The sequence below is a fragment of the Eulemur rufifrons genome, chromosome 12, assembly GCF_041146395.1.
Source record: "Eulemur rufifrons isolate Redbay chromosome 12, OSU_ERuf_1, whole genome shotgun sequence".
In the NCBI taxonomy this organism is placed as follows: domain Eukaryota; kingdom Metazoa; phylum Chordata; class Mammalia; order Primates; family Lemuridae; genus Eulemur; species Eulemur rufifrons.
Genome location: NC_090994.1, coordinates 22885988 through 22913400, shown reverse-complemented (window position 1 = coordinate 22913400; position 27413 = coordinate 22885988). Strand labels below are relative to the sequence as shown.

General features: G+C 46.3%; 1 protein-coding gene across 14 annotated transcripts in view; it reads right to left on the bottom strand.

Annotated features, from left to right (window-relative positions):
* Window positions 1-20901: 20901 nt before the first annotated feature.
* The window catches only part of TACC1 (transforming acidic coiled-coil containing protein 1), a 103991-nt gene continuing 97479 nt past the window's right edge, over window positions 20902-27413 (bottom strand). For all 14 annotated transcript variants that reach the window (XM_069484994.1, XM_069484996.1, XM_069484997.1 and 11 more), the window contains 2 exons: window positions 26752-26872; window positions 20902-25594 (listed from right to left, as the gene is read on the bottom strand). In XM_069484994.1, coding sequence (XP_069341095.1) covers window positions 25526-25594; window positions 26752-26872 — 190 coding nt within the window. In that variant the 3' untranslated portion in view covers window positions 20902-25525. The remainder of the gene's footprint in view (window positions 25595-26751; window positions 26873-27413) is intronic.

Below are 27413 nucleotides of genomic sequence, written 5' to 3'. Positions count from 1 at the left end.
CCCATCATCAAACACAGATCTACACCCTTCTGGACAAAGGTCACATGCCACCGCATCAGTGTCATCTTTCCTAATCACTGCAGAACGGACCGTTCCCTCCTCTGCGTCCTCAGTGAGCACTGAACCAACCCCTGGCAAAACCCCTCCAATGCCAGACAGCACTTCCCTGTTGACATGCGTCCTTCCCTGCTCACACAGGACCCTTTCCTACTCACACGTGTCCCCTCCTGCTTAGCGTTAGAGCTCAGAGTACGCGATCGTGTAAAGAGAGCGCATCTCCCCCGTTCTGCATGTTTAGATTACACAAGACAGCTCTGCCAAAGGAGCGGGAGCCCGGATGCTTGAAGCTCAGCGAGAATTTTAATGAAATTGTCAGATGAGACTCACAGAAGATCTACCGTCTCTGCGAGACTAGTATTCTCACCACCAGCTACCTCGGTCCGTTGATCCTTATTGGTAAGGATGGAACTGGGAAAATATTTGAGCAAGTCAAAATATTTATGGGACGTGCGCTGTCTCCAAGCCCATTTATGTGTCAGCCACCTCCCATGATTCCACATTGTCACATGAGCTCTGCAGTCCTCATCCAGTGACAGGTGGTAAAGGGGACCCACCAGTGGCTCGGTGCAGGACTGTCAGAGACTGCCCTTGTCACTTCATCATTTCCTACTAAGTGCTCAGCACTGTGGAGTGGGGGGGGGGGTCGAGAGTCAAAGAAGTAGATACCTTGTTCCCTGTATGTGGGGGAGGGAGAGCGTGACCATGTGCATAGAACACGCTAATTGATATTTGTCAATTGACACTTCTGATATGCAAGACATAATTAAAAGGTAACCCAAGTGCTGCCTGGTGTGTCACGGAAAGCAAAGGCTGGAGACTTTTTTCAAGGTCTCTCGACCTTGATGTTGAAGGTCAATACCCGGCTCCCAACAAGCTTGCGTCTGCTCCTCACGGGTTGGGCCACAAGCGAGGACAACACAAAAGAGAATCAGAAAATGACCCTGCCAAGCTCTCAGGGTAGTTTCCTGCTGCCCGTCAAAGGCCTTGCCCACGCTGGGAAATGTCTTCGGAATGTGCGCCCACCTACACGTTCTGCAGCCGCAGCTCAGAAGAAAGTGGGGGCAAAAATGACCCGGAGGAGCAAAGAGGTGGCCAAGTTTGCCGAACCAGGGAACATACCTGTGGGCCCGGTGCTGTCTGTGCTGTCCAGGTTCGAGAACTGCTGCTGGATGCTTTTTCCATGAGTCCTCGCTGGGAAAAGTCACAGCGGGAAACCGAAGGCAAAGGCGCTCCCCGTGCTGAGACCACAGGCAGCCAGTCCTCGCTCACCAGACAGCTGCAGCCGCAGCAGCTCGCGCCCAGGCTCTGCCAGACGGACACCGTGGCCTGTGCCAGCGTCACGAGCAGCAGTGCCGGGGACAGGGCAGCTGGCTCGGGCTCCTGTGAGATGTGACCATTACCAATTTCTGAAGCAAGATGTGAAAACTTTAAATCAAGCTACACATGATGCCGGCCTATACTGCCATAAATCCTCACCGCGGTGATTGCGTTTGGTCTTAAGCAGCAAGCAAAACGCTACTGCTTGGTGCAGGCCTAAGTCAATGTGTCTCCTCACTTAACGGTACAAAATTTTGGTTTTTTTTTTTTTTTTGCTTTTCAGCTTTCTGTACCTTTATTTCTTGACTCACCGATCTAATCTGACACGTAAGACGTGGTGTCTTCAGAACGGGGCCCATGCAGTTCACTGTCCCTAACAAACTTGGGCAAGATACCTGTGGCTTGACTGATGTTTGAGTTTTAGCCTTGTGGATCACAGCAGGACGATTAATACTGACCAAATATCACCTCGTGTGGCGTCCATAGTCACCTAGGTATAACTGCACACACAAAGTCCTCTACAGCCATGAGTGGCTAGCTTTTGGCCTCTGGGTCTCTCAAGACAAAAGAGTTTCTGGCATCCCCATTTGCTGGGTCCTCTTTAATCTTTTCTGCAGAGATAGACCCTATGTCTCCAAAGGCAAATAAGGAATTTAATTCTATAGCTTTTTTCCTGGGGATAAGAACTGGCACAATTTGTCAGCTCTCTTGTCCACTGGCGCCATGAGCCGCCTCTGGCACAGGTACCAAGTGAGGAGTGCAAAGGGACAGGCCGTGTTCCAGTCTTTGTTCTGAGTACCGTGTTCCAGTCTTTGTTCTGAGTACCGCTGGTAAACACGAGTCCACTCTGGAGATAAGAACCCAGACCTTGGTTTTAGAAAGTGAAACAAAGGTGTTAACAACGCCTGATATTAACAACACTTGCCACCAGCGCCCAATTAGCTAATCTGTTTTTGATTAGCTGCCTACACTAGCCACATCTGAAATAACTTCAGTTTTTACCTCCTTCTAACATAAGCTTAGCGGCAGTCTATCTTTAGGTAAGTCACTTAAAGTTTCACTGAAAAGGGATCAAAGAATCAATAATTGAAGACAGAATTAGACACACCGGGCCCAAAAACTTATGTACCCAGCAGTCAGCTTTTGTTAGTTGGCCTCTCCCCGCCCCCATCATCCATATTTAAAACTCTCGAGTGTGCGTGTGCACCAGATGATTCATCCAAGCTGCTCTGGAAGTTGTCTCTGCTGGTGACAGTGAAGCCGATCCACCCCCCGTCCTCCCCTCTGTCTGGTGAAAATGCAGGATATCGGCTCTGTGGCACTGTCACCAGCACGGCGTGGCCTTCTTTATTTAGACACGGTGCTGGCAGGCAGCGCGCTCCCACACGGAGATTTCAGCTCCTGATCACATTTCCCTGCTGCTTTCATCTGCCTGCCCCAAAACACGGTGAGACCCCCGGGGCCCTCCGAGCCCACGAAACGGGCCCCTCCAACAAACCATCCCTCTGCTTTCCTGGTCCACGTACCTAAAAGGATTAGATACTGCACTATTTCCCAGCTTTGTCAGTGCAGGGGCCCTGCTCGCTCTTCCTGCTTATCTGAGATACAAAATATAATAAATATAATATTCTGACTGTAATAACCGAGATCCTGAAATTTCCAGTGGTACCAGCTCTTGGGTTGCTTTTAACAAAGACTGTGGGGACAGCCCTGTGCTCTGCGGATGAGGCTACACACCACCGACACAAGAGGCTTCTGTGGGCATCGCCCCTCGCCCCTCCCTTCCGAGACTCGCACGTTCTGAAGGGAAGTCGGGCTTTTTAAAGCAAACAAACGAACAACTGTAGATGTTTCCAGCGAGCCCCAGCAGGCTTCCAGCTCTCTCTCCGCCTCCCTCTTTTTCTCCCAGCTTCTTGGCTCCTGGTCCATGGCTACAGCCCTGCAGGAGTATTTATGGACGGGCTATCTATTGTTGACCTTGTGATTGCGCTAATCCCTTGGCTTGGGGCGGCTCTGCTGTGACGAGTCACAAGGGTGACTGGGGTGGGCTGGTGCATCGTCAGGAATGGCACATTTATTTATAGACCAGGCCTTTTCCTCTCCTTCCGAGAGTCGTCTGTCCCTGCAGCGGTTGCCATGTCCTCGCACACTGCCTTCCGGAGGCAGATGATGGATGGGGCTCCAGTGCTCCGGAGCTAAGGGTCGGAGTTCTTGGAGGGCCCAAAGACTCCCCTTCCCCCCTCCCTGGGAAGCCCGTGGGCATTACCACTTCCCCGGAGCCCAGCGGTGCAGCCAGAGGCTCCAGCCTGGAGACACCCGACAGCTGGGGGCGAGGGGGGTGTGAATCCAATTCCTGGGAAATTCCGGCCTCATTCTGGCGGAGTCTGGGCGTCCGGCAGGCCTGACAGTCTTCCTGGGGGTCTCTGAAAAGCAGGCTGGGAAATCGCTGTCAGATTAAGAGAGCAGGGAGACGCAGGGGCACAGCTCTGTGTATCTTGCAGCAGGTGGCTGCCACTACCTGCATTAGGAAAAAAGAAAGGATAAATGCAGGGCCTTGGACGAGGCCATTGGGATAGAGCCGGAGGAGGACCCTTGAGTCCACTGGGCCTACTTAACCCCGGCACAGTGGCCGGCGGTTACGTGCTGCCTTGGGTGACTGTGACCGCTTCTTGTCTTCCAGCTCTGACTCAACCAGACAGTAAATCATCGTGGGCAGGAGCCTCAGGGCACAGAGCTGGGTGCAAACTTGGTCCTCAGCAAGCCCCTGTGGATTCTCAGACGCAGATTCTTGTAGGCGACTGTCACGAGTATTAAAAGGTGCTTTTTGAAGATAATAGTGATGATGAGGATGATGATGGCAGAATCCCACTTAGGCAGGAACCTTGTGCCTTTTTCGCTTCTCTCCTCCCTCTGCCCACAGAGTAGAGTGCACATAGTAGGTTTTTAAAATTGTTTAAATTTGTATTAAATAAATGATCATTATAGCAGCTCCATGTCTGTCACATGGCGCTTCTAAATTGTGTGGGGGTGACTTTGACTAGGTTTGAAGCTTTTCTCTCTTAAAAAAAAAAAAACAAAAAAAGCAAAAATAGGGCTGAGCACGGTGGCTCACGCCTGTAATCCTAGTAATCCTAGCACTCTAGAAGGCCGAGGTGGGAGGATTGCTTGAGGCCAGCAGTTCCGAGACCAGCCTGAGCAAGAGCGAGACCCCACCTCTACAACAAATACAAAAATGAGGGGGGTGTTGTGATGCATACCTGTAGTCCCAGCTTTTTAAGAGGCTGAGGCAGGAAGATCGCTTGAGCCCAGGAGTTTGAGGCTGCTGTGAGCTATGATGACACCACTGCACTCCAGCCTGGGCCATAGAGACAGAGCGAGACCTCATCTCAAAAAAAAAAAAAAAAAAGCCTTCAACAGCTCACTGTGTCCTTTATGATTTGACCCCTGCCTGGCTCTGGTACTCCTCCTGCTACTTTGTTCCTCTGCACATACTTCCGCCCCGATTTAGGGTGCCTTTCCCTGTCCCCTCTCACCTGTATCCTGCCCACAGGGCTACCCCTGCCAGACTTCAAGGAGAGCAGCACTCCTCTCTCCTTCTTCCCTCCCCTGGGCTGCGCAGCCTCTAAGGAAGCCCTGATTCCCAGAGTTGTCGCATTAGGGGTTTACTCTCCGGCCACCCCCACCCTGCTCCCTGCAGACAGATGGCCCAGGACAGTTGAGGGGCGGGGGTTTACGAATCCCTAATATTCAGCAGCTGCCTGGATTGCAGGAGTTCGGCGAAGGTTTGTTGACTAAATGGAAACTGCTGAAGACTCAGTGGTAGCTGACCACACGCTGGATCAGCAACTCCTCTGTGGACTTTTTGATACAAACCAACAGGGGCAAAATCGGGTAGGAGTGTGTTGCCCTAAGATGGGAGGGGGATGGAGAGGGAGTGAGTGGAAGGACCAGTGTCTCCTTTAAGTCACCTGCAATAAAACTAACTCCTCTGGCCTTCCTTGCCTAGAACTCTAGGCACTGGGGGAGGCGGGGAGGGAGTGGGTGGGGGGAGGAAGGTGGAGGTTTGCAGAAGGGAAGTGAGAGTCTCCTGAAGTTACAGGACCTTTAAGAGCTGCCCACCTGCCAGCTCCTAGTCTCCCTCCCAGCCCGAGTTCCCCCTTCCCTCCTGGCTGGGTGGCAGCGTCTCTCCTTCCCTTTGGATTTGATGGCCTCAGACAGTGACCAATTGCCCAGAGGTCAGGCTTCTGTGTGATTCCTGGAGAGAGGAGGCTTCTCATTCTGCACTCGGTATATAAGTCACCTTCATTTTTGAAGCTATTTTTATCCTTATAAGGTTGACTTATACACCGTAGAATCCAGTTTATCATAAAAGAACTGGCTGGGAATAGAGAAACCGGGTTCCCCTTTCTCCTGCAGTCACCAGCTGGCTGCTTGCAGCCGGGCTTGCATTTCCAACTTCCTGCAGGGCCGGGCAGCACACTTCTTACCCGCTCGGGGTTGCTTTATAACTCTTTCCAACCAACTCGAATAGCTGTTTTCCATCCCTAAGACTGTACCTTAGAAACCCGGACCTGCTTTCTAAGTTCTCCCCGGGACCCCCCTCTCTGCAAACTCCAGTGGCCAGGAAAGTAGGGTACACAAAAGCAACCCCAGAGCGAGTCTCTCAAGTTCCAAATGTTTGATCTCAAAATCCGGCTGAAGTTATCGGCTGAAACCACCCTTGACAGAATATCTCTGGTTGACCTCCCCTGCCCTCTGCACCCGCCGCCACCCCCTCTTCCGGGCAGCCAGCGAGCTTCTGAGTCCGGCTATTAGCATCTGCAGAGACACCTCCCCTGGGACCAGGGCTTGTTTTCTTCCTGAAACCAATTTGAACCCAAAAGGGCCTTTAAAACTACATTTAATAGTTGGAGAGGATCCCTCTCCTTTTAACTTCTGAGCTCATTCCCTCTGGGAATCCAGTGACATTTAGATTCCGATGTGTAAGTTGTTTTTTCTTTAGATTAGTTTTTGTGTAAACATTCCTCTGCAAAAATTATTTTCACATTTTAAGGAAACTTGTGTCGAGTGTCCAGTCAAACTGATTCCTATTCTGTCCCCTTGGCTGACTCCCAGCTTGACGGGCGCTCTCTCACCCACCGACTTCCCCATTTCTCAGACACTCATATTCAAACTGATTCTACCGGTCGTTAAAATATTTCCCCAACTTTCTGAAATGTCCACCTCTCAAGGTTATCTGCCCTGGGCTGCAGCCCACACTAGGCCTACTACGGGGAATGAAGCCCCGTAGGTCGGGACCCTTGTTCTGCCCGGGCCCATCAGGGGGGAGGCCAGAGCCGCCTCGACAAGGGGACTCTGGACCAACAAGACAGGCCTGGGGGGGGCGGGAGGGCAAAGGACTCACACCAAGGCTAAGCCAAGGGGGCAGAGGCATTCTCACTATGTGACTTCAAGGAGCCTGGCAGTCACAAACAGAAAAGCAGGCAAATTAAGTTCTCTTCTTTTTTTTTTTTTTTTTTGAGACAGAGTCTCACTCTGTTGCCCAGGCTAGAGTGAGTGCCATGGCGTCAGTCTAGCTCACTGCAACCTCACACTCCTGGGCTCAAGCAATCCTCCTGCCTCAGCCTCTGGAGTAGCTGGGACTACAGGCATGCGCCACCATGCCTGGCTAATTTTTTCTATATATATTTTTAGCTGTCCATATAATTTCTTTCTATTTTTAGTAGAGACAGGGTCTCGCTCTTGCTCAGGCTGGTCTCGAACTCCTGAGCTCAAACGATCCACCCGCCTGGGCCTCCCAGAGTGCTAGGATTACAGGCGTGAGCCACCGCGGGCGCCCGGCCTAAATTCTCTTCCTCAGCCCAGAGCTCAGTTGCTCCTTGCAGGGGCCCACGGGAGTCATCTCGCCTCATGCCTTTTCTCCTATCATTGCCATCGAAAGCTTTGTCTAATTTGGTGTGGTTTTCCTCGTACAGACTCTTCGTCTCTCAGTTTTAAAACGTGCTCCTTTGCCAGGGCTGCCGCCAACAGGCACCCAGGCTGGTCACAGCACAGCTCCAGGGCTGCCGTTCACATCGGCTAAAACATAGTCACCAAGATAACTTAGAGGTAGCCTCAAAACTCAGAGATGGCCTTTCTTTTTCTTCCATGTATTAAGAAAGATAAAATGGGGGCCCAGCAAGGTGGCTCACACCTGTAATCCTGGCACTCTGGGAGGCCAAGGGGGGAGGATCACTTGAGCTCAGGAGTTCAAGACCAGCCTCAGCAAGAGCGAGACTCCACCTCTACTACAAGTAGAAAAATTAGCCGGGCATGGTGGCGCATGCCTGTAGTCCCAGCTACTCGGGAGGCTGAGGCAGGAGGATCCCTTGAGCCCAGGAGTTTGAGGTTGCAGTGAGCTACAATGACACCACTGCACTCTACCCAGGGTGACAGAGTGAGACTGTCGCAAAAAAAAAAAAAAAAAAATAGGAAAGGTAAAATGATTGAGTGGAAAAAATACCTAAGTAATAGTCCTATCACTGCCACAAAGTCACTGTGTAGACTTGGACAGGTCCCTTTGCTATTTGGGTCTCTCATGCATAAAGGAACAGAGTGGGACTAGACCATCTCTAAGGGTCTTGCCCTCTGGCAATAATATTTTCTGATCAGCAGAAAGTGGCTTTTTTTTGACCCATAAGTTACATGATGGAGAGCTTTGGACTGGTCCTTTCATTCCATCCATACTGTAGGGGACGCGAAATTTCCTCCACCCTCCCAGAACCTGGGACTGTCATAGACCGATTAGCAGGGGACAGCCTGCAGATTGTATTTACACGGACACCAGAAGCCCCCCAGGAAAATGAAGACACAAAGGAAAAGGTAGAGCCGATGCTCATGCACTAACCTGGACAAAGGGTAGTAAACGGTGGGAAAGTGACTAGAAGGGTGAGGGTGTGTTCAACACGGTTTGTTTGTACGGTGTTCTGTAGGTCTCAACTTCCTGCTTCTGGTGATAAGAATGTTCCTTTCGTCCTGGTATCGGGAGGGCATCTGGGGAAGATGAAAAGGGAAGATCAGAGGCCCTTTTTGCATCTGCTGTTTTTGGAACGCCACTAGCCCAAAATAATCAATACGCCAGAGCAGCATATTTTGGGGTGGCGTGTCCTGAACTCCCTCATTCCTCTGGCATTTCAAGTTGCTCAGCCCGGTTCCCCCTTCGGCTCTCCCCTGGCGACGCTGTGGATTTTGAAATCCAGTGAACGAGGCCTCCCTGCGCCGATTCTCTGCCTTGGTTTTCTGACCTCGGATCCTGCTGCACCCTTAAAAACAGAGGCACTAATTTGAGGAATTAACCGAGATGGTCACTTGAGGTCACACAGCAGCTGTGGCCCTTCAGGATCTCACTTTTGCAAAGAAAACAAAAGAGGCGAGAAGGTTGCCCAGAGAACTTTGGAAATTTAGGAAAGAAAGCATTCCATTTTAGGGATTTGGCTGTGGGGTCGAATCATGGCTCTTTCTGGGTTTTGTTCCCAGTCAAATCACAGCCTGGCCGACATTTTCTGGCAAAGGTTGTAAACCAGTGCCATAGAGGACAGCGGAGGAACACTCGGCCAACCTGAAAGTAGTCCCGCAATGGCAAGTCCCAGAAAGGAGGTTCCGGTGGCGGTTTCTTTTTAGTCTGTTAGGTGCGACAAGCCTTTGTCCCATGCTCCGGTTGTCAGGAAGCAAGTACAGAAACAGTACTCCTGACCCTTGAAATCAATCTGTAACCTAATCTGAGTGCAAAATTAGAAAACTAGAGCAGGGCTTCTCAATCACTTGGGGGTATGTTACGCGTAATTTATTACTAATTAATACTTGGGGCACCAAAGTTTGAAAGCTGCTGTTCTGAAAATATAAATTAGAGTGGACTCAAGGTTACCTTTCAGTATTAAAAAAACTTTTTTTTTTTTTGGAGACAGAGTCAGCCTAGCTCACAGCAACCTCAAACTCCTGGGCACAAGCGATCCTCCTGCCTCAGCCTCCCGAGTAGCTGGGACTACAGGCATGCGCCACCATGCCCGGCTAATTTTTTCTATATATTTTTAGTTGTCCATATAATTTCTTTCTATTTTTAGTAGAGACGGGGTCTCACTCTTCCTCAGGCTGGTCTCAAACTCCTGACCTTGAGCGATCCTCCTGCCTCGGCCTCCCAGACTGCTAGGATTATAGGCATGAGCCACCGTGCCCGGCCCATTTTAACCATTTTTAAATGTACAATTCAGTAGCATTAAGCACATTCACAGTGTTGTTCTGGATTAAGGTTAAGGTTCTTATTTGCTCTGGCAGGATGAGAGGAAGTGGAAGGAAGGGTGAAACAACTTCAGAAGACAGGGTAGTTTTTCAGCCCCAGTGTTCTCCCAGCCCATCTCCCTGGTGCCATCTCACTAGGAGATTCCTGAGATTGCCGCGCTCATCCTGGAAGTCCAGCTAACCACAGCACCAGAACTTGACCCTATCGATACTGAAGCCAGAGTGGTCAGTCACCACAGGTGGGTGCTGCCAAACCCTAGGATGGAATCAGATGGCAGAGCTGGCTCTCTGCAACGCCCGGCCAGCCAGCTGTGGGAGCTCACCGCAGGCCTTTCCTTACCCTCATGATAATGCAATTCTGCATTTTTGGGGATTGAAAAATTTGGACCCCATATATTTCCTATGGAGTGATTTACCACATATATAAATATTTGACTAGTGCCAAGCCTATCATAAGCACTTAACAAGTCTAGATATTACTGAGTGTGTCTAATATTCAAATTTAAGTTGTTGCATCTCTCTGATGTTAACTTGTTCTGCAGTAGCAGTACATCCACAGGATTTCTGTATTGTTATTATTATTTTGGTGAAGAATTTTTAAAAAGATGCTAATGTCCACATTTGAGTCCATGCAAGTATATATAGAAATATATAGTATATATAGTGTGTGTATATATATATAGTATATATATATAGTATATATAGAAATAGCCATTAGATCCAGAGTGAAGAACAAAAATTCACTGGAGGAAAGAAGCTAGATCCAAAGCTCACCACAAGACGGTACGTCTCCCTAGATTTAGTAATCCACGGAGGGCAGTGCACTTTCCAAAGCATGGAATGGAGAGTCAAGTAAGTCTGACCTGTAACTTCAAGGGTCAAGGAGACTCCTAGGTGATAAGTAAGCCACACATAATGTCATCTCATTCAATGCTTTTTTTTTTTTTTTTGAGACAGGATCTCATTCTGTCACCTGGACTAGAGTGCAGTGGCATCATCATAGCTCACAGCAACCTCAGACTCCTGGGCTCTAGTGATCCTCCTGCCTCAGCCTCCCAAGCAGCTGGAACTACACGCATGCACCACTGCACCCAGCCCTCAATGCTTTTTTAAATGGAAGAGCAGGGGGTGCCCTGTGAGGACTGTGTATGGCTCAGGTATTCCGCCAAGGGAGCACGCAGTGCAGGTGAAGATCATTCATGACATGCACAGAGCACAGACACCTGGAGCCAGCCTGTCTGAATTCTAACCCTAACTCTGCCAATCTATGCTAGATCAGGTCCTTGGGCAATTTAACTCGCTCTAGTTTCCTTATCTGTAAGTTTTATCATGTAGCAATTCAGTTACATCTTTAGGCTCCACTTCTAATTCTAGTTCTCTTGCTATTTCTACAACTGCAGATACTTCCTCCACTGAAGTCCTGAACCCCTCGAAGTCTTCCTTCTGGGCTGGAATCAACTTCTTACAAACTCTTGTTAACGTTGGTATTTTGACCTCCTCCCAAGAATTACAAATATTCTTAATAGCATCTAGAATAGTGAATCCTTTCCAGAAAGTTTTCAATTTCCTTTGCCCAGATCCATCAGAGGAATCACTATCTATGGCAGCTATAGCCTTATGAAATGTATTTCTTAAATAGTAAGACTTGAAAGATGAAATTGCTCCTTGATCCATGGGCTGCAGAATGGACGTTGTGTTAGCAGGCATGAAAATAACACTCATCTCTTGGTACGTCTCCATCCGAGCTCTTGGGTGACCTGGTGCATTGTCAATGAGCAGTAATATTTTAAAAGGAATCTTTTTTTCTGAGCTGTAGGTCTGAACAGGGGGCTTAAAATATTCAGTAAACCAGGCTATAAACAGATGTGCTGCCATCCAGGCTTTGTGGTTCCATTAATAGAGCACAGGCAGAGTAGATTTAGCATCATTCTTAAGGGCTCTAAGAATTTTGAAATGGTAAATGAGCACCGGCTTCGACTTAAAGTCATCAGCTGCATTAGCCCCTAACAGGAGGGTCGGCCTGTCCTCTGAAGATTTGAAGCCAGGCATTGGCATTTCCTCTCCAGCTATGAAAGTCCTAGATGACATTTTCTTCCAATAAAAGGCTGCTTCGTCTGCAATACATTAAAAATCCATTGTTAGTGTAGCCACCATCATCTACGATCTTAGCCAGATCTTCTGCATAACTTGCTGCTTCTCCCTGCGCTTTTATGTTATGGAGGCAGCTTCTTTCCTCAAACCTCATGAACCAACCTCTGTTGGCTTCCAATTTTTTTTTCCTGCAGCCTCCTCACCTCTCTCAGCCTCCATAGCGTGGAAGAGAGTCGGGGCCTTGCTCTGGATTAGGCTTCTGCTTAAGGGAATGTTGTGGCTGGTTTGATCTTCAATCCAGACCACTCACACTTTCCTCCAGCAGCAATAGGCTGTTTTGCTTTCTGATCATTCATGTGTTCCAGTAACACTTTTAATTTCCTTCAACAACTTTTTTTTTCCCACGTACAACTTGGCTGTTTGGCGCAAGAGGCCCAGCCTTCGGCCCGTCTGGACTTTCAACAGGCTTCCTCACTAAGCTTGCCGTTTGTGTCTAGCTTTGGCTTTCCAGTGAGAGCTGTTGCATACTTCCTCTTTCCCTTGAACACTTCGGGGTCATCGTAGGGTTATTACTTTCCATACCGTGATTCTCAGGGATTAGGGAGACCCGAGGAGAGGGAGAGAGATGGGGGAATGGCCAGTCCGTGAGCAGTCAGAACACAGACAGCATTTATTGATTGCTGTGGGTGTGGCTCGTGGGGCCCCAAAACAATGACAGTAAGAACGTCGGAGATCCCTGATCACAGATACAACTGTAACGGAAAAGTCTGAGATTTTGGTAATTGTGACACAGGGACACAACGCCAGCTCACGTTGCTGACCAAATGGCGCCGGCCACCTCTCCGGCCCCGGGGCTGCCACCAACCTTCAATCTGTGAACAATGCTCTTTGCAAAGTGCGGTGCAGGGGAAGGCGATCAAACCAGGTGGGCTCGTGATGTTGTCCAGGACATTTTCCACCTAAAAGAAATGTATTTATGGACACAGCGTAGTACTGACTTCTGTCGGAAAACAAATTGCGGAAGACTTTGAAATCAGCAAGGAAAGCTCAGTGGGTGCTCAGATTTGTTTACTTGCGGCGTTGTCTTTCAGCTCTAACTCAACTCTGTCAGTTGCAGAAAACTGATACTAATGAAAATGACTTGTCCACAGAAATGCAACTAAACTGTACCAGACAGAATGCAATTGACGAATGCCTGGAGGATAGATCCATTTTTCACCTATTCATACATTTTTTCAGAATTCCTTGTTCTCTACAGATGTCTAGGATTTTTGACTTCTTCTTTGAACCAGCTATAACATTTTTGGGTTCCCTGATTAATTAAGGAGTTTAAGAAAATCTTTGACCTGTGTTCGTTTTGTATATCTGTATGAATGTCATGGTTCTACCCTCTTCTAAAAATTCCTGTGACACTTCACTGGGGCATTGTGAGGATTAAGTGGGTTACTGCCTGTAAAATCCTTAGAGTGGCGCTTGGCGCACAGACAGCACTGAGTGCTGGTGATTGTGGGTATTATCCATGGTACAGCACGCCATACACCACCGTGTGTTTGTTAATGTCTTGTTAATGTCTCTCTTCCTCACTAGACACCCTGGCCCGCTATAGTGCAAGGGTCCATTAAGAAAAGAACTTTGTAACTCCAGCGCTGAGAACAGTAGAACCAAGCACCAAAAACCCAGGCGCAAAGAACAGAGCAGACAATCAAGAAATTAGCTGAACATTGAATGAATTAGAACAGGGACCAGCAAAACAAAACTTTTAAAGGACCAGATAGCATATACTGTGGACCTGGCAGGCCGTATGGCCTCTGTTGCAACCACTCACTCTGCTATTGTGGTGTGAAAGCTATTGTGGACTTATGTAAACAAATGAGTTCGGCTGTGTTACAGTCAAACTTTATCAACAGACACTGAAATTCGAATTTAATACAATTTTCACATGACATGAACCATTATTCTCCTTTTGATCCCCCCCCCCAACTATTTAAAAATGTAAAAGCCATTCTCAGCAGGAGGGCCATGTAAAAACAGGCCCGGTTTGGCCCCAGATCGTAGCTTGGTGAGCTCTGAATTAGATGATGGGCATATCAAAGGCAAGAATTTTGCCTGATTCATATAACCATAAATCTAGCCCTTCTCACGGTGACGGGTATTCAAATAATGTTTGTGGAATTCAGTAACAAATGGATAAAGGCAAAAGGGAGACATTTTAGGACTGTGACTTGCTAAATCATTTCAGAAAGATGCCATCGGCCGTGATGTCAGGATGATGGCTGCCTTGGCCAAGCCCGTCATGTGGGTGGGGTGGCAGTAACTGGTCCCGACTTCATCAACTTCATAACCACTCTTAACTGGCAACCTTAAGTGACACTGAGGGTCTTATGCCTGCTGCAAACTGTCTTAAATCCTTTTTTAGGACAAAATGGAATTATAAATAAATCTAGATAATAGCTGCTGATCAAAAAATGTAATTGGAATCCCATTACCAGATGCCTTTTCTAGGCAAGCTAGGAAAATGTCGGACTATATTATATTGGCATTGGTCAATGTCAGAGAGCAGAATCAGGAATTTTCCAGAAGGAGAAAAATGGCAGATCAACGTCCAAAAGCACAAACAGGCCCAGAATTTGATCCACCTCCAGAATTGAAATGGGCCCAACTGGAATGTCCAGATGCTGCCTACTTTGCCTCCTGGTACACACACCTCCCTCCCCCGCACTCACATTCGCTCCCCAACAGAACAAAAGCTTTTGCTTCCAGCCAAGCGAACCCTCGTGTGTCCATGGACACTGAGTACTAAAGTTATACACACAACAGTACAGCTATATTTTTGCCTGTGGGTTCATCGTTCCATTTCTTTTTTTGTGCCTGTGATCTGATTTCATGTGGGACTTCAGGCACATGTTCAATGGGATGGTGGACTTCCAAACAGGAATTCCAAAAAAAGTAGCATTTCTCAGTGCAGGACCACGGCCAAATAAATTAGAACAGCTGTGTCAGGAGAAGCTCTCTGGGATAAGAAGGAAACCTGAGAAACAATCGGAAAAGAGCTCCAGTTTTAAAGACAGATTTAAAGTGTCAGAATACCTACACACAGATGTAGTTTTAAAAAGAACATGGAGTCACAGGGCTAGTCCAAACTTCTGGTAATTCGTAGGTGGTTAGGAAAGGAAAGACGTCCACGGTATGGAAGTGACAGTCCCAGAGCCCCCGGGCATAGGCCAGGGCTCAAACCCAGCTCTCCTCTCTTCTCACCTGGGCTCGGGCTCTTTGCACAGAAGAGAAGAGAGGAGAAGGGAAAGGGCCTTTCTTTCATCCAAGGCAAATCATCCCATGTTGCTCGTCCTTTCATAGCTTCTTAAAGTATTATTAGATATATCTTATTGGAAAAGAGACTTCTCCTGATACCACCAATAATGCTCGCTGCCAAATTAGGGATCAGTTCTTTGTCCTTCCTTGTGCGTTGGTGCCACATACCACTCAAGGACAGTAATGCTCGTGCAGAGAGGGGACCCCAAGGGGGAAGACCCGGGCAGAGATCCGTTCTCCCATCAGTGCCCACCCAGGAGCTCAGCACGTGGTACATGCTCAATAAAGAGTCAAGTGCTCTGCGAACTCCACGCCAGCAGGACAAGGGAAAGGAAAGGATGTGGAGAAAAGGGAACACACTCTTGGTGGGAATGTAAGTTAGCACAGCCACTGTGGAAAACAGCACGGAGATTTCTCAAACAAATTAAAAATGGAGGCCGGGCGTGGTGGCTCACGCTTGTAATCCTAGCACTTTGGGAGGCCGAGGCGGGAGGATTGTTTGAGCTCAGGAGTTCAAGACCAGCCTGAGCAAGAGCGAGACCCCGTCTCTACTAAAAATAGAAAGAAATTATAAGGACAGCTAAAAAATATATATATAGAAAAATTAGCTGGGCATGGTGGCGCATGCCTGTCGTCCCAGCTACTTGAGAGGCTGAGGCAGGAGGATCGCTTGAGCCCAGGAGTCTGAGGTTGCTGTGAGCTAGGCTGACGCCACGGCACTCTAGCCCAGGCAACAGAGTGACACTCTGTCTCAAAAATAAATAAATAAATAAATAAAAATGGAACTACCGTATGATTGATCAAGCAATTCCCCGAGTGGGTATGTATCTAAAGAAAAAGAAATCGATATTTCAAAGGGATACCTGCGCTTGCCTGTTCACTGCAGCACTGTTCACAGCAACGGAGATACAGGATCAACCTGGGTGTCCATCAGTGGATGAATGGATAAAGGAAGTGTGGTCTCTACACACAATATATTAATACCGTTGTATGCTGAATATACTATTTGGTCAGTCAAAAAAATGAAATCCTGTCGTTTGCAGCAACATGGGTGGAACTGGAGGTCATTAGTTAAGTGAAATAAACCAGGCATGTAAAGACAAATTTCACATGTTCTCACTCATACGTGGGAGCTAAAAAAGTGGCTCTTGGGGAGGTGGAGAGTAGAATGATGGTTTCCAGAGGCCGGGAAGGGCAGGGGGAGGGGCAGGGGAGGAGGTTGGTTAATGGGGACAAAAATACAGTGACACAGAAGGAATAAGTCTAATGTTTGACAGCAGAGCGGGGGGAGTATAGCTAACAACAATGTATTGTAGTTTCAAAGTAGCCAGAAGAGAGGACTGGAAATGTTCCCAACACATGGAAATGATAAATACTTGAGGTGACGGTTACTCCAAAGACCCTGACTTGGTCATTATACATTCTATATATGGAACAAAGTCTCACATGTACCCCATAAATATGGACAAATATAATCTATAAAAATTTTTAAAAAAGAAAAGAAAAAAGGGTGGAAGTTGAAAGCTAACCACAAAAGGAGGAAAAGTTTAGACAATCTTTGCAACTTTTCTGCACATCTAAAATTATTCCAAAATAATTTTAAAATATTTGCACAAGCTGGTGGTTATTTCCACCAATATCCCAACTGACCAATTATTTTACCAGACCTCTGAATATCCTTGATTTATGCCTGTGTGACACTGCGGTCAGCGATCATGGTGTCTCCTTAAGCTTATTTCTTTAACTCAAACCCTGGCATTCAGCCTTGAATTTGATCACACTTCTGAACACACGTGGAACCCGGTGACTAAGTCCACTTACTCATTTCACACATATGTATTAATTGCTCGTGGTTTACTCCATGGCAGAGCGACACTGACGGATAAAACATTACCCAAATCTAGTTAAGACTTAAAAATAAAAGATCTTGTTTACAACAGATACGAACATTTGCAATTTAGAATTGAAACGTGCAAAGGGAATTAAGTCTGAGAACTTGTAGTCAAGGAGAATTCTTGCTTCTAACAGAGGAGGTTTCGTTGTTTTAGTGGTGAGTCAGGTTGGTTCTTGGCAGCGGTAGCAAAGCAGAAATGGGACTCTGAGCCTAAGTCGTCCGCCCTCTGCTGCCTGGAGGAGGAGGCAGAGTTTGCTGTGAATATGGCGGAAGGAAGGAGGAGGAATTTTGCTTTTGCTTTTATTCTTTTTTTTTTAATAGACTTTATTTTTTAGAGCACTTTTAGGTCCACGGGATTTTATTCTTTATATACTCCCCTTCTAACTTCCACTTTTCTTCTTTCCTTCTCAATTGAGGATCAGAAAAGAATTTTTACGCCCTGTTTTCTGAATGCAGCTTCATGTTCCCGTTGTAAAGTTTTGATTTCTTCTTCATGTTGCCGTAAACTGTGGTTGTTACTAAGTGTTCTCACTCTGTAGCTTACTTTAAAAAAATGGATTTGCAATCATTACTTACTTTTTACTCCCATAACATCCTTGACTGATCCAACGATCCCCTCTCCTCCACAGCCTAAAGTTGGGAGCTTTTAAGCTTTTTAAAAACGTTTTACCTTTTCAGGCTCCAACCCACGACATTTGCAATTTGCCACCCAGTACACGTACGCACGTGTAAATGTAATAACTTCCCTGAAACAGCACATAGACTGTCACTGTTTGCTTGTACAACAAGCACTCACTCTTTTGGGTTTTTTTCCTTCTAATTCATATCCTCTAAAATAGGTTTTGACCCGCAGTTTGAAGAACAGGGCCCTACAGACGCTAAGCTTTGGGAGTGGAGCCCTCTAGTGGCCATTCTCACACATTTTTTTTTTCACTGGAAGCTGATGCAGGATGTAAGATCTTATTTTAGACTTCTTTTTGCTGAAAATTTGTGTTATCATAATCAGCGGAAATGGAGAAAGAAAAAAATGTGTCTGGAAAAGTCAGGACGACAAAACAGACAAATTACAGTAAGTGCCAGTCTTTCTGTGAAATAAAAGGCACATTCATTATCGTACATCACCGAGAGAGGCTGTCTTGGACTCTTAATATTTTAGTAAAATATTGTGATTATGCCTGAATGCACCCAGCTAGCTAATTGTGTTGTCACTTTTGATGTCTAGAACAAAAACGTCTAAATCTACACAACGTCTTACCATTGAATATTTGTGATTATGAGTTTGCACATCTTAGGAACTCAGCACATTTTGTCAATTTATTCTCAGACGTGCAGAAAATACAGGTGGCCGCCTTCGCAAGGCGTGCAACTGAACTCCTGAGTCTCTGGGCAAATTTGGGGGAAATGTTCAGAATGTGTCTGCTTAAAATGTAGGGAAGTCAGGAACAGTGGTTGTAATGGCACTCTCGCCCTTGGAGGGGGCTTTAGAGAATATAACCCAACTCTTTCATCTTGCAGACAACACTGAAGTCTAGAGAGTTGCAGCCCACCAGAGAGAATGAGCGCAGGGGCTTGACGTCGGCTGGGGTTTGAGCCCAGACCTTTCCCTGGTGAGGTGTGGGCTGGCTACTTCACCTCCGAATGCTGTAGCTGAAGCGGACGTGGGAACAAGTTTTGTGGGCTCACCGACTTGGGGCACGTCCATTACTGTCAACACATCTCAAGCAGGTATTTTAATGATTTTCAAAGGGAAACTGGGGGACCTTTTGTCTCATAGGTAGCATTTTAGAGTAACTTATAAAATCACGAAATCGCATGAGGGGACCTTCTCCTGTTCTCAGCCCGAATGAGAGCATTAGAAGACTGCCCACTGCAGAGACCACAACTGGGACTGGAACCTAGTTTGTCTCAGCCTTTCATGCCAAAGCTCCTCCCACAAAACGAGGGTGCCCGAAAGGAAGGAGAACTGGAGTTTTGTTTTCCCTTAATGGTGCCTTTCCAATATTGTAACTAATGTGCGTCTCCGACTAGGTTCACACTCTCACACTATTGAACTTTGGTGGAAGTCATGGAAAGCTTCTCTGATGTCCCTTGAGATGAAGAAATAGCAACGAAATTCACTTAGTGAATAGAAAGTCCTCCTTTGCCTTGTTGAATAACATATTCCAAAGCATGCCACACGTATGGAATGGCATTTGAGATGGGATCGAAGAAACCTGGGTCAAATGCCAGCTCCACCTCCTTAGCTAACTGGTGTTTTTTAGCCTCATTTTCCCTCATCAGTTAAAAAATTTTATTCCACCAACGTGGCCAGTGTGCCGTGTCTGTAAAGGAATCTGGCACACGGGGTACTCATGTCCTTACCCAACAAATGGATTTCTGTCAACTGAGGTGTGTCTTCAGCATGTTCTTGAATATGTATCCCCATGGGAATCAAACTTCAGAGTTTGTTTTTTCATTTTGGCAAAGAAAAACTAGAGATCATTGAAACACCCACTATTTTGTGGCTGGTATAGGCCTGGGGGGTCTTGGTATGGTCTCTGACACACAAACAGGGAAGCCCATTCCCCATCTAAAAGCTCCATCACCCCAACTTCGAGGTCTCTTGTCTTCAGCTAATTTTCCATTCCTCCACTCCATACCATTCTCGGATAAAACAACAAAGTTAGCTAGCTCCTGAAACTTTCAAAGCTTTGTTATTTTGAGATGCCTAACAAAACTACCAAAATGATTTGGTTCTAAGGGGGAGTCACCACTTGAAAATTTCTAACACTTGAGGTGTAGGTGATAATCATCACGTATTCAAGGACCTAAGAGCCATGTACTATGCAAACATTAATGCTGTCGTCACCACAACCGCCATATGAAATCGGAACTATTATCCCAGGATCTGGTAGCAGGCAGGTGACATAACTGAGAAGCTGGGATCCGAACCTTGGCTGAGCCCAGTGTATAATGTTCAATGCGGGTATTGCCCCACCCAGTTTGTACATCTTTGCTATTAAGTTTTCCCTTCTCCTAGACTTGTTCAGCACTTAGTCTGCACCACACAGCTTGACAACTCCACGTCACCTTGTCCTGTCCTGGGCTTAGATTTGTCTCATAGATCATACGCACACTGTGTCCCCATCCTCAGGCACATAACTAACTTAGATAAAATAACCTGCGACTCACAACTGGGCTAAGAAAGGTAGACAGGGAATGGCTTTCTTCTGGGAAAGAACAATTTTAAATCAGTACGTCGTTCATATGTAAAGGTGAGGAATATCCTTTCAGGATCTCTGTAGGCTGCGATGTCTTACGATGCAGCAAGTAGCGATCAGGCTCTTATTTTCCATTCGCTTAGTGGGTGAGCACCTACGTTGTAAAATGGAACCTTAACGATCCTCTTATCTTTCCCTGCGATACCACCCACGAAATTTCCTGCCCGATCTCCTACCCCTTTCAGTGGAGCGTTGGCCTGGCCGGTATTGGAAAAGTTTTTCCTGGTACCGTATTAACCTGGAAGAAACAGAAAACGTCAACTATTTTCTGAGGGCTGTTCTGCAGAGTTTACACAGTTCTGGCTTACCCTGTGTCCTTCGATGAGTCAGAAAGCTTGGGGTGACTTATATTCTCATGACTTGAAATATGCCAGGGCAGACAACCAGACTCTAAGCAAAACCAAGAAGCACCCAGCTAAAAACTTTGTTTGCACAGATGCGAAGGCAGGGCAATTTGGATGGCTAGGTCTGAATTTCAAAGTTTGTTTTAATTACACACCCAACCACAGGCATAAAACCCCACAAAATGAGTGTAGAGAAAATGTCATCTTTTCTATTTTTAGCTGCAACAGGGAGCTCATGGAAGTGGGGCTGCCATAAATTTTCACACTTGGGGACAAAACAACTTATAACCAGGAAAAATATCGACACCACACACACCCCTGAATCTAACAGTGGTAAACAGTTTTTATTCAGGCAATGAAACATGGAAAAAATATATTAGTAATCATTATAATAATTTGTGTGAGTATAACTTTTACAAATATTTACTTGACATATAAAAAGGGAAATTACTGTGCATAAAAAATTTATGTAGATGATTATTCCACACGACACACTCCTGATCGCAGTAGTCAGTGCAGCGCTCGTCCCTGCGGACGAGGGGCTCCTCACACGCTCCGTGGCACCCGCGGGGACACAGTGGAAGCAGACGTGCAAAGGACGTGACCGGTTGGCACACTGGTACGATGGGGACCTATTGGCAAACACACGCTCGCTACAGCAACACCGAGAAGTTCACTGCCGCCTCTGAGACGGAAAAGAAACCTTGGATCCTCTCCCGGCGCCCGGGAAGGGCTGAGGCTGTGGCGTGGTGACCTGCACGCTGCCCTGTGTCTGGACTGGGGGCACTTTCAGGGTTCAAAATTTTCACATGTGCATTTGAAAATCCTTTCATAAATACAGAATATCGGTTAACAATGTGATTAGGAAATGCTTTTTTGGAGTCCGTTTCAGATTCCACTGAAAGGCAGAGGCCTCTTGAGGGTCCTAAGGCGGAGGACCAACACAGGGCAGGTTGGGGCCACACCCCAGCGCTGAGCCTGCCTCCTCTGCGCGCACTGAAGCACTAGAGCACGATGCAGACGCCACAGCCAGCATTGCACAGTCTCCACGTTAGAACTATCACCAGAATATACATTTATATAATAGCTGTAACCATATTATAGTTAAGAAAGTCATTCCTTAGGAATCTTGTTTGTCCAGATCTAACTGCATGCTAAGAGGCACAGAAATGGGATTGCATTTGGACGAAAAACTACGGAAAGTGCAATCTTTAGTCTCCCGAACGCAAGCTCTGGCACCAGGGAGCGGGTCTTCACTGGAGAACGCGGCCATCTGCGTTTCCTTCCAGAGGAGAGCCTTGGAGACAAGACTCGGTTTCTTTAACTCGACTATATGGGAGACTCAAGGATTTAGTGGTCAATTGCTTTTTAAAAATAACTGGAATCTGGAGGCCAGTCAAACCTTTTTTGGATAGATGTCTCCTCAAAATACTTCTTTATTAAAATATTTGAAGATGACTTCTTAGACCTTTGGCTTGACATTCTGGGATTCCCAGACTATATTTGTTCTCTAATAAGCAAATAATGTTATCTTTTAAATTCTTCAGAATATATACATCTTTACTTTAAAATCCTTTTCGTGAATCATTTAATCTTTCAATACCTCGTTTTCTCTTTTCCAGAGAGAGTACAGTCAGAAACACGGGTGTGAGGGCAAGCTCACGGTCCCACGACCACAGAGAGACGACAGGCATGAACAATTCATGAGACGGCTACCAATTCAAATGAAAAACCAAAAGGAAATAAAAGGGCAGCTTTAGAACTTTTACTGCACTAAAAATGCATGCGTTGAATCACGTCCAACTCAGTGTACACAAGACTCACCAAGGCCCTGCTCTTAAAAAAGCCCTTTTGGAGCTTTAGAGCCACCGCTGAGCCCTTTGTTACCTTGACTGAAAGTGAGTGCTTTGGTCTGGCCGCTTCAGTCAGCCCAGGGGCCGTTATCCTCCCTGTTTATAGTTGGAGCTGATTCAGGCAGTCTAACAAATGTCACAGAGTTACACAGAGTGTGAGACAGGCCGAAAGGGAACTGGCTGGAGAGGAAGTTCAACGTGCGCCTTCCTTCAAAGCGAAACACAAATCTCCCCTAGGTTCCGTACCACCGGGAAGGCTGCCAGACCCTCGGTTCACCGTCATGTGCTTCTGTGCTTCCTAATTTGGGCTGAGTCTGAAGGAGCTGGAGGCCACGTGAGAAAACTGGGCTTCTCAACATTTCCAGAACAGTCTGACAGAACAAAAGGTTTGGGTAGGTCACCGGCTTCAAGGAGCTTCTCCAAATAAAGTCAGCCTCGGGAGCTCTGACTGTAGCTGACGGTCGAGCCAGGCGGATGGCAAACTGGAGTCTGACTTCCAGCAAATTCTCCAGCTGAAGCTCTGTCAGACAAAGGCTGTCTACGCTTTGACAAAGTCAAAAGCTAGAGAGATGGCTCTGGAACCTGACCAGAGTCTCAGAAAAAACACCTAATATTCCCAAATCACTGCCCCAGCCAGCAGCTTCCTGCCATGTCCCTTTCGGAACAGGGTTTTTATTGCCTTGCAAGCTATGTGGCCGTCACATGTGTTGAAGCAAACTCTATATTATGTTCTTACTCTCTGGAGTTCTAAAAAGTATTCTTTTTTTTTTCATTTTTTAAGAAAAACACACAAGTTTCACACTACCCAGTATATAATCTTAACTTACCAGCTGTAAAAGCTGCATTTTTATCCTTATTGGAGAGTATCCATTTATTAAGTTAGAATGGTGGAACTTTCCTTGTAACGGCCGCGGGCGGCTGAGGAGCTGGTGGCAAACACAACTCAGCAAGGGCCTTGGGACGCCTTGTGCAGCAGCTCCACTCAGGAGGGTGGAGTTTTAAGAGGTCTTTTCTAGCAGTATGCTGGGGAAGGATTGTCATTACTGTTTTAACACGTGGCTACTTTCTTTGTACACAGTAAGCTTAAAACGAGGACTAAGGATTTATAGTGGAGACCACTACATGCCTTTCGTACTTAAAGCAGATCAGTATAAAACAAGTAAACATGGATATGTCACCAAAACACAGCAGCAAAAAGGTTTAGCAATCAAGGTTTCTTTCTGCAAAACGCAAGATTAATTTCCCTAGTAGTAGAGGACTTAGAAATCAGTTACGCCGGCAGGAGACACTTGTACTTGACACTGTGACTATTAGCACAGCATTCATATTAAACCTCAGTGACTGCTTTCGAAGCCCAAATGATTGTCAAGCCACTCCTCAAACCACAGATAATTTCTGTTGTTCTTTTTTGTACAAAATGTTAAGACAATAGGCTTTAAAATACAGCCTAAGCACCAATTATAAATGCATATTGGTAAAACGTGACTTCTGGCTTTAAAAGACACTATTGACCTCCCTGGGGCTAAAGATTGCACCCATGTGAATAATATACTGCTAAAGAAAAATCCATTTTTTAAGATCTATAGAGGTTCTCCACTAGGCACAATTCATTGCTGAAGTTGGATCATGCAACAGTTTTACAAGAAGACTAGGAAAACATACATGTACTGAATATAGTGCATATCACCATGAAGACTTTCAGGGTGTAAGGTTAAGACAAAAGAGTGCTTTAGAACACTTGCATGGATTTGGTTTTGCCTATCAGATGGAAGGGAATTCACTGGCATTACATGGACAATTTTCATTTTGGGGTTGATGTCCCACCACTCTGAACTGAGTCCAGTAAGAGCTGGAGGAATCTGGTTTTGTTAGTAAAGGCCTTCTCCCTGCACGCCCCTCCCCAGTACTCAAATTGTGTTTTGGTTAAAAATACTCAAAATGGGCTGTGGTTCACATTATTTTTTTACTGCCTGTTTTGTTAAAAATTCTATCTTAAGTTGGAAAGGATTTTTTGCTTTTTTTAAACACCTGAAGAATAATGCATCACACTTATTAAAAACAACTGTTCCTTCACCTTATAATTGGTAATGGGGCTACAGTTAGCTTTTCATTACGATCATCTGAACCTTTTACAAGTAGATTTTCTTTGCCTATTTAAAACAGAAAGATAACAAAGATTAAATGTTGATTTTGTATCAACAAATGGAAGCAGAGGAGACTAAATGACGGTAGGGCAGATTCGCCAACCCCCAGCGTGGAGGGAGCCCCACAGTGCTGCTCACGCAGGGAGGAGACACCACGACTCCCAGTCTGGGGACTAACCCCACAGGGCCGCGCCCATCCAAGCCGGGCAGTGTCCCAAAACCGGAGCAACAAAACGTCCTGGCAAAGTCCTCCCCAGATGGGAAAGCCTGAGTCTGCGGTCTTCACATCCTCAATCCCCCAAAGTCTTAAGCCGGCTTTCTGAGCCGGGACTCTGTTTAGTTCTGGCTCAGAATTCAAGGAAATATGGTCTTCGGTAGGGAAGTTCTTATTTGACTATGCTTCAGGGAAAAAAGCAGCAGCATACGCAAACACATACGTCTGTGTGTGAGAGTGTGTACAGAAAAGGGTAACCAGAGCCCCTTCTTGTTTATAAACTAGAAGTAACAATAGGCCAAATTATCTCTTTAAATAAAAGCACTGATACTGAAAATTAAAAGATTAAATAAATAGGTCACAAAATAATCAACAGGTGGTAGAGAAAGATGATCCCAAACAGTAGCCACAAAACCATAAATTTAACGTATTTGGAAAAGTAAAGATGACTAACAAACCGAAGGTAGAGAACTCACAAACCCAAACTCAGCAGCCTGTCCGGCTGGACCTGCGGACGGGTCGGAGAGACCCCGCACGTGGGCTCACTCTCCCCTCGAGACTGCGAGACTGCGACCCTCTGGGGTTTCCTCCAGGGCCGTTGCACCGGCAGCAAAGCAGGACAGGCAGCAGTAGGCATGTGCTTTTTTTAGGGTTTTTTTTTTTTTTTTTTCTCTGCAAAGGGACAATTATTCCTGGATAAGGCAAGATAATTGTGGTCACGAGAGAAGCAGCCAAATGCAGATCTGTTGAGCTAACAGGGGAATCTCAGTCAGTCTTTCCCAGCTTTGCAATCAGCTCATCACAGATTTTTGTCAGTTCTTCGATTTCTTGGTTCTGAAAGACAAACGATATGATCATGCCGGCCACTTTGTTTTCTGAGATAAAGGCAACTGTAGCTAAATAGTCCCAACACTGGCTCTACCCTACCTAGACATTCTAATTCAGCGATTTTTAACTTTTCTACATCAGGGATCCTTTATAAAAAGGAAGGCTATCTCCTCCCCTGGAAAATGTTCTCGTACTCACGAAATTATGCTTAAATTGAGTACATGGTGAGGACAGTCACAGACCTCGAGAGCTTGTCCATGAACCTCTTAGTTCCCGTATTTTCTAGTTATCATAGGAATTACCTGGGGTACTTGCTAAAAACACCAGTATCTGGGTCTCACTCAATCTACCAGCATCTCCAGGGACCTGGGATTCTGGAGTCTGCACATTCCAGGAAACACTGTTTTAGGGGCTCAGACTCCATGATAAAAACTCCTGCTCTCGCTGAATGGATGCCACAGGCATGAGCACATAATTGGAGACGTTAGTAAGAAACACTGGAGACATATAAAAAAATAGATACAAATTGCTGAGTGGTGAGAAATAGGGATTATTGCTACTGTTGATTTTCATTTATCTATAGCAGTCTTGCAACTTGCAGCACTACTGACGTTTTGGACTGGGCATGTCTTTGTTGGGAAGTGGGTGTCCTGTGCGTTGCAGGCTGTTTAACGACACCCCTGGTCTCTTCCCCACCAGACGCTACTAGCATCTCCCAGTTGTGACAAAGAAATAAATCTTCAGATATTGCCTAATGTCCCCTGGAGGGCAAAACTGCCCCCAACTGAGAACCACTGGCCCAAACCAATGAAGGAGGAAGATGGCTTCATATTCTTTTTGTTTAAAAAACAAAAAGCAAGAAAGGCAGCCTCATGACCCCAACCAAGAAGTGTGTGATCCCCTGACCTTCAGTTAAAACACAACTTCTTCTGTGCCCTGCCCGGGACCATCCCCACACAGTACGCCTGGAAATTTAACGATTTGACTTGTCTCCACCGAATCAGTTCACAAAGGAGCCAGACTGAAGTGTCTGAGTAAAAAGGCGAGGCCCCTTTCATCCAGATCACAAGCCAACTACACCAAGGACCGAAGTTAGTCTAGTCCCTGCTGAGGAGGAAAAGCGAGCGTCCCTGTGGCCGTCCACACCAAAGCCCTTTCTGTACCTTCTGCTGAAGGGCCCTTTCCAGGGACTCCACCTTCATCTGCTCCTTCCGGAGTCCAGCGTGGAGAGCCGCACTCTCGGCCTTCGCTTTCGTCCGCACCTGAGCGATCTCCTCATTGGCTCTGTGTGTGGTTGCGTTGGTAGAATAAAGAGACAGAAAGCACATGGTTAACCGTCGTCACAGCCGGAGTCAGGACACTAACTGCTGACACCTCTGAGGTACAGACCTAAAGTGCTGACAGCACGATAAGAACAAGAATCAGTGACCTAAATAGTAATAATTAAATTTTCATTTATAAAAATTCAGTTTGCAGACAACTGCCAAGGAAGTCTCCAGGGCACAAACCGATGGTAGAATCAATCTCAAGGGCTACAATGGCTCCTGAAATGCACATTTTACTAGAAAATAGAATCACAGAACAGCTGCTAAAACAATCAGATTTTTTTAACCCAGTACAATCGTGGGCTGGATCATTTTGGGATCATCACAGTTAAAGTGTAAGGACAGTAACCACTGATGTCTGTGAGACAGACTTAGAAGAAGTGACTTTATTGACGAGATGAAAAGGAAATCTTAAAATCCATAAATACCAGTTGATAAACAGCCAGTTTACCTGATGAAAGGACACTGAAACCTCACTAGTAATCAGTGGCATGTAAATT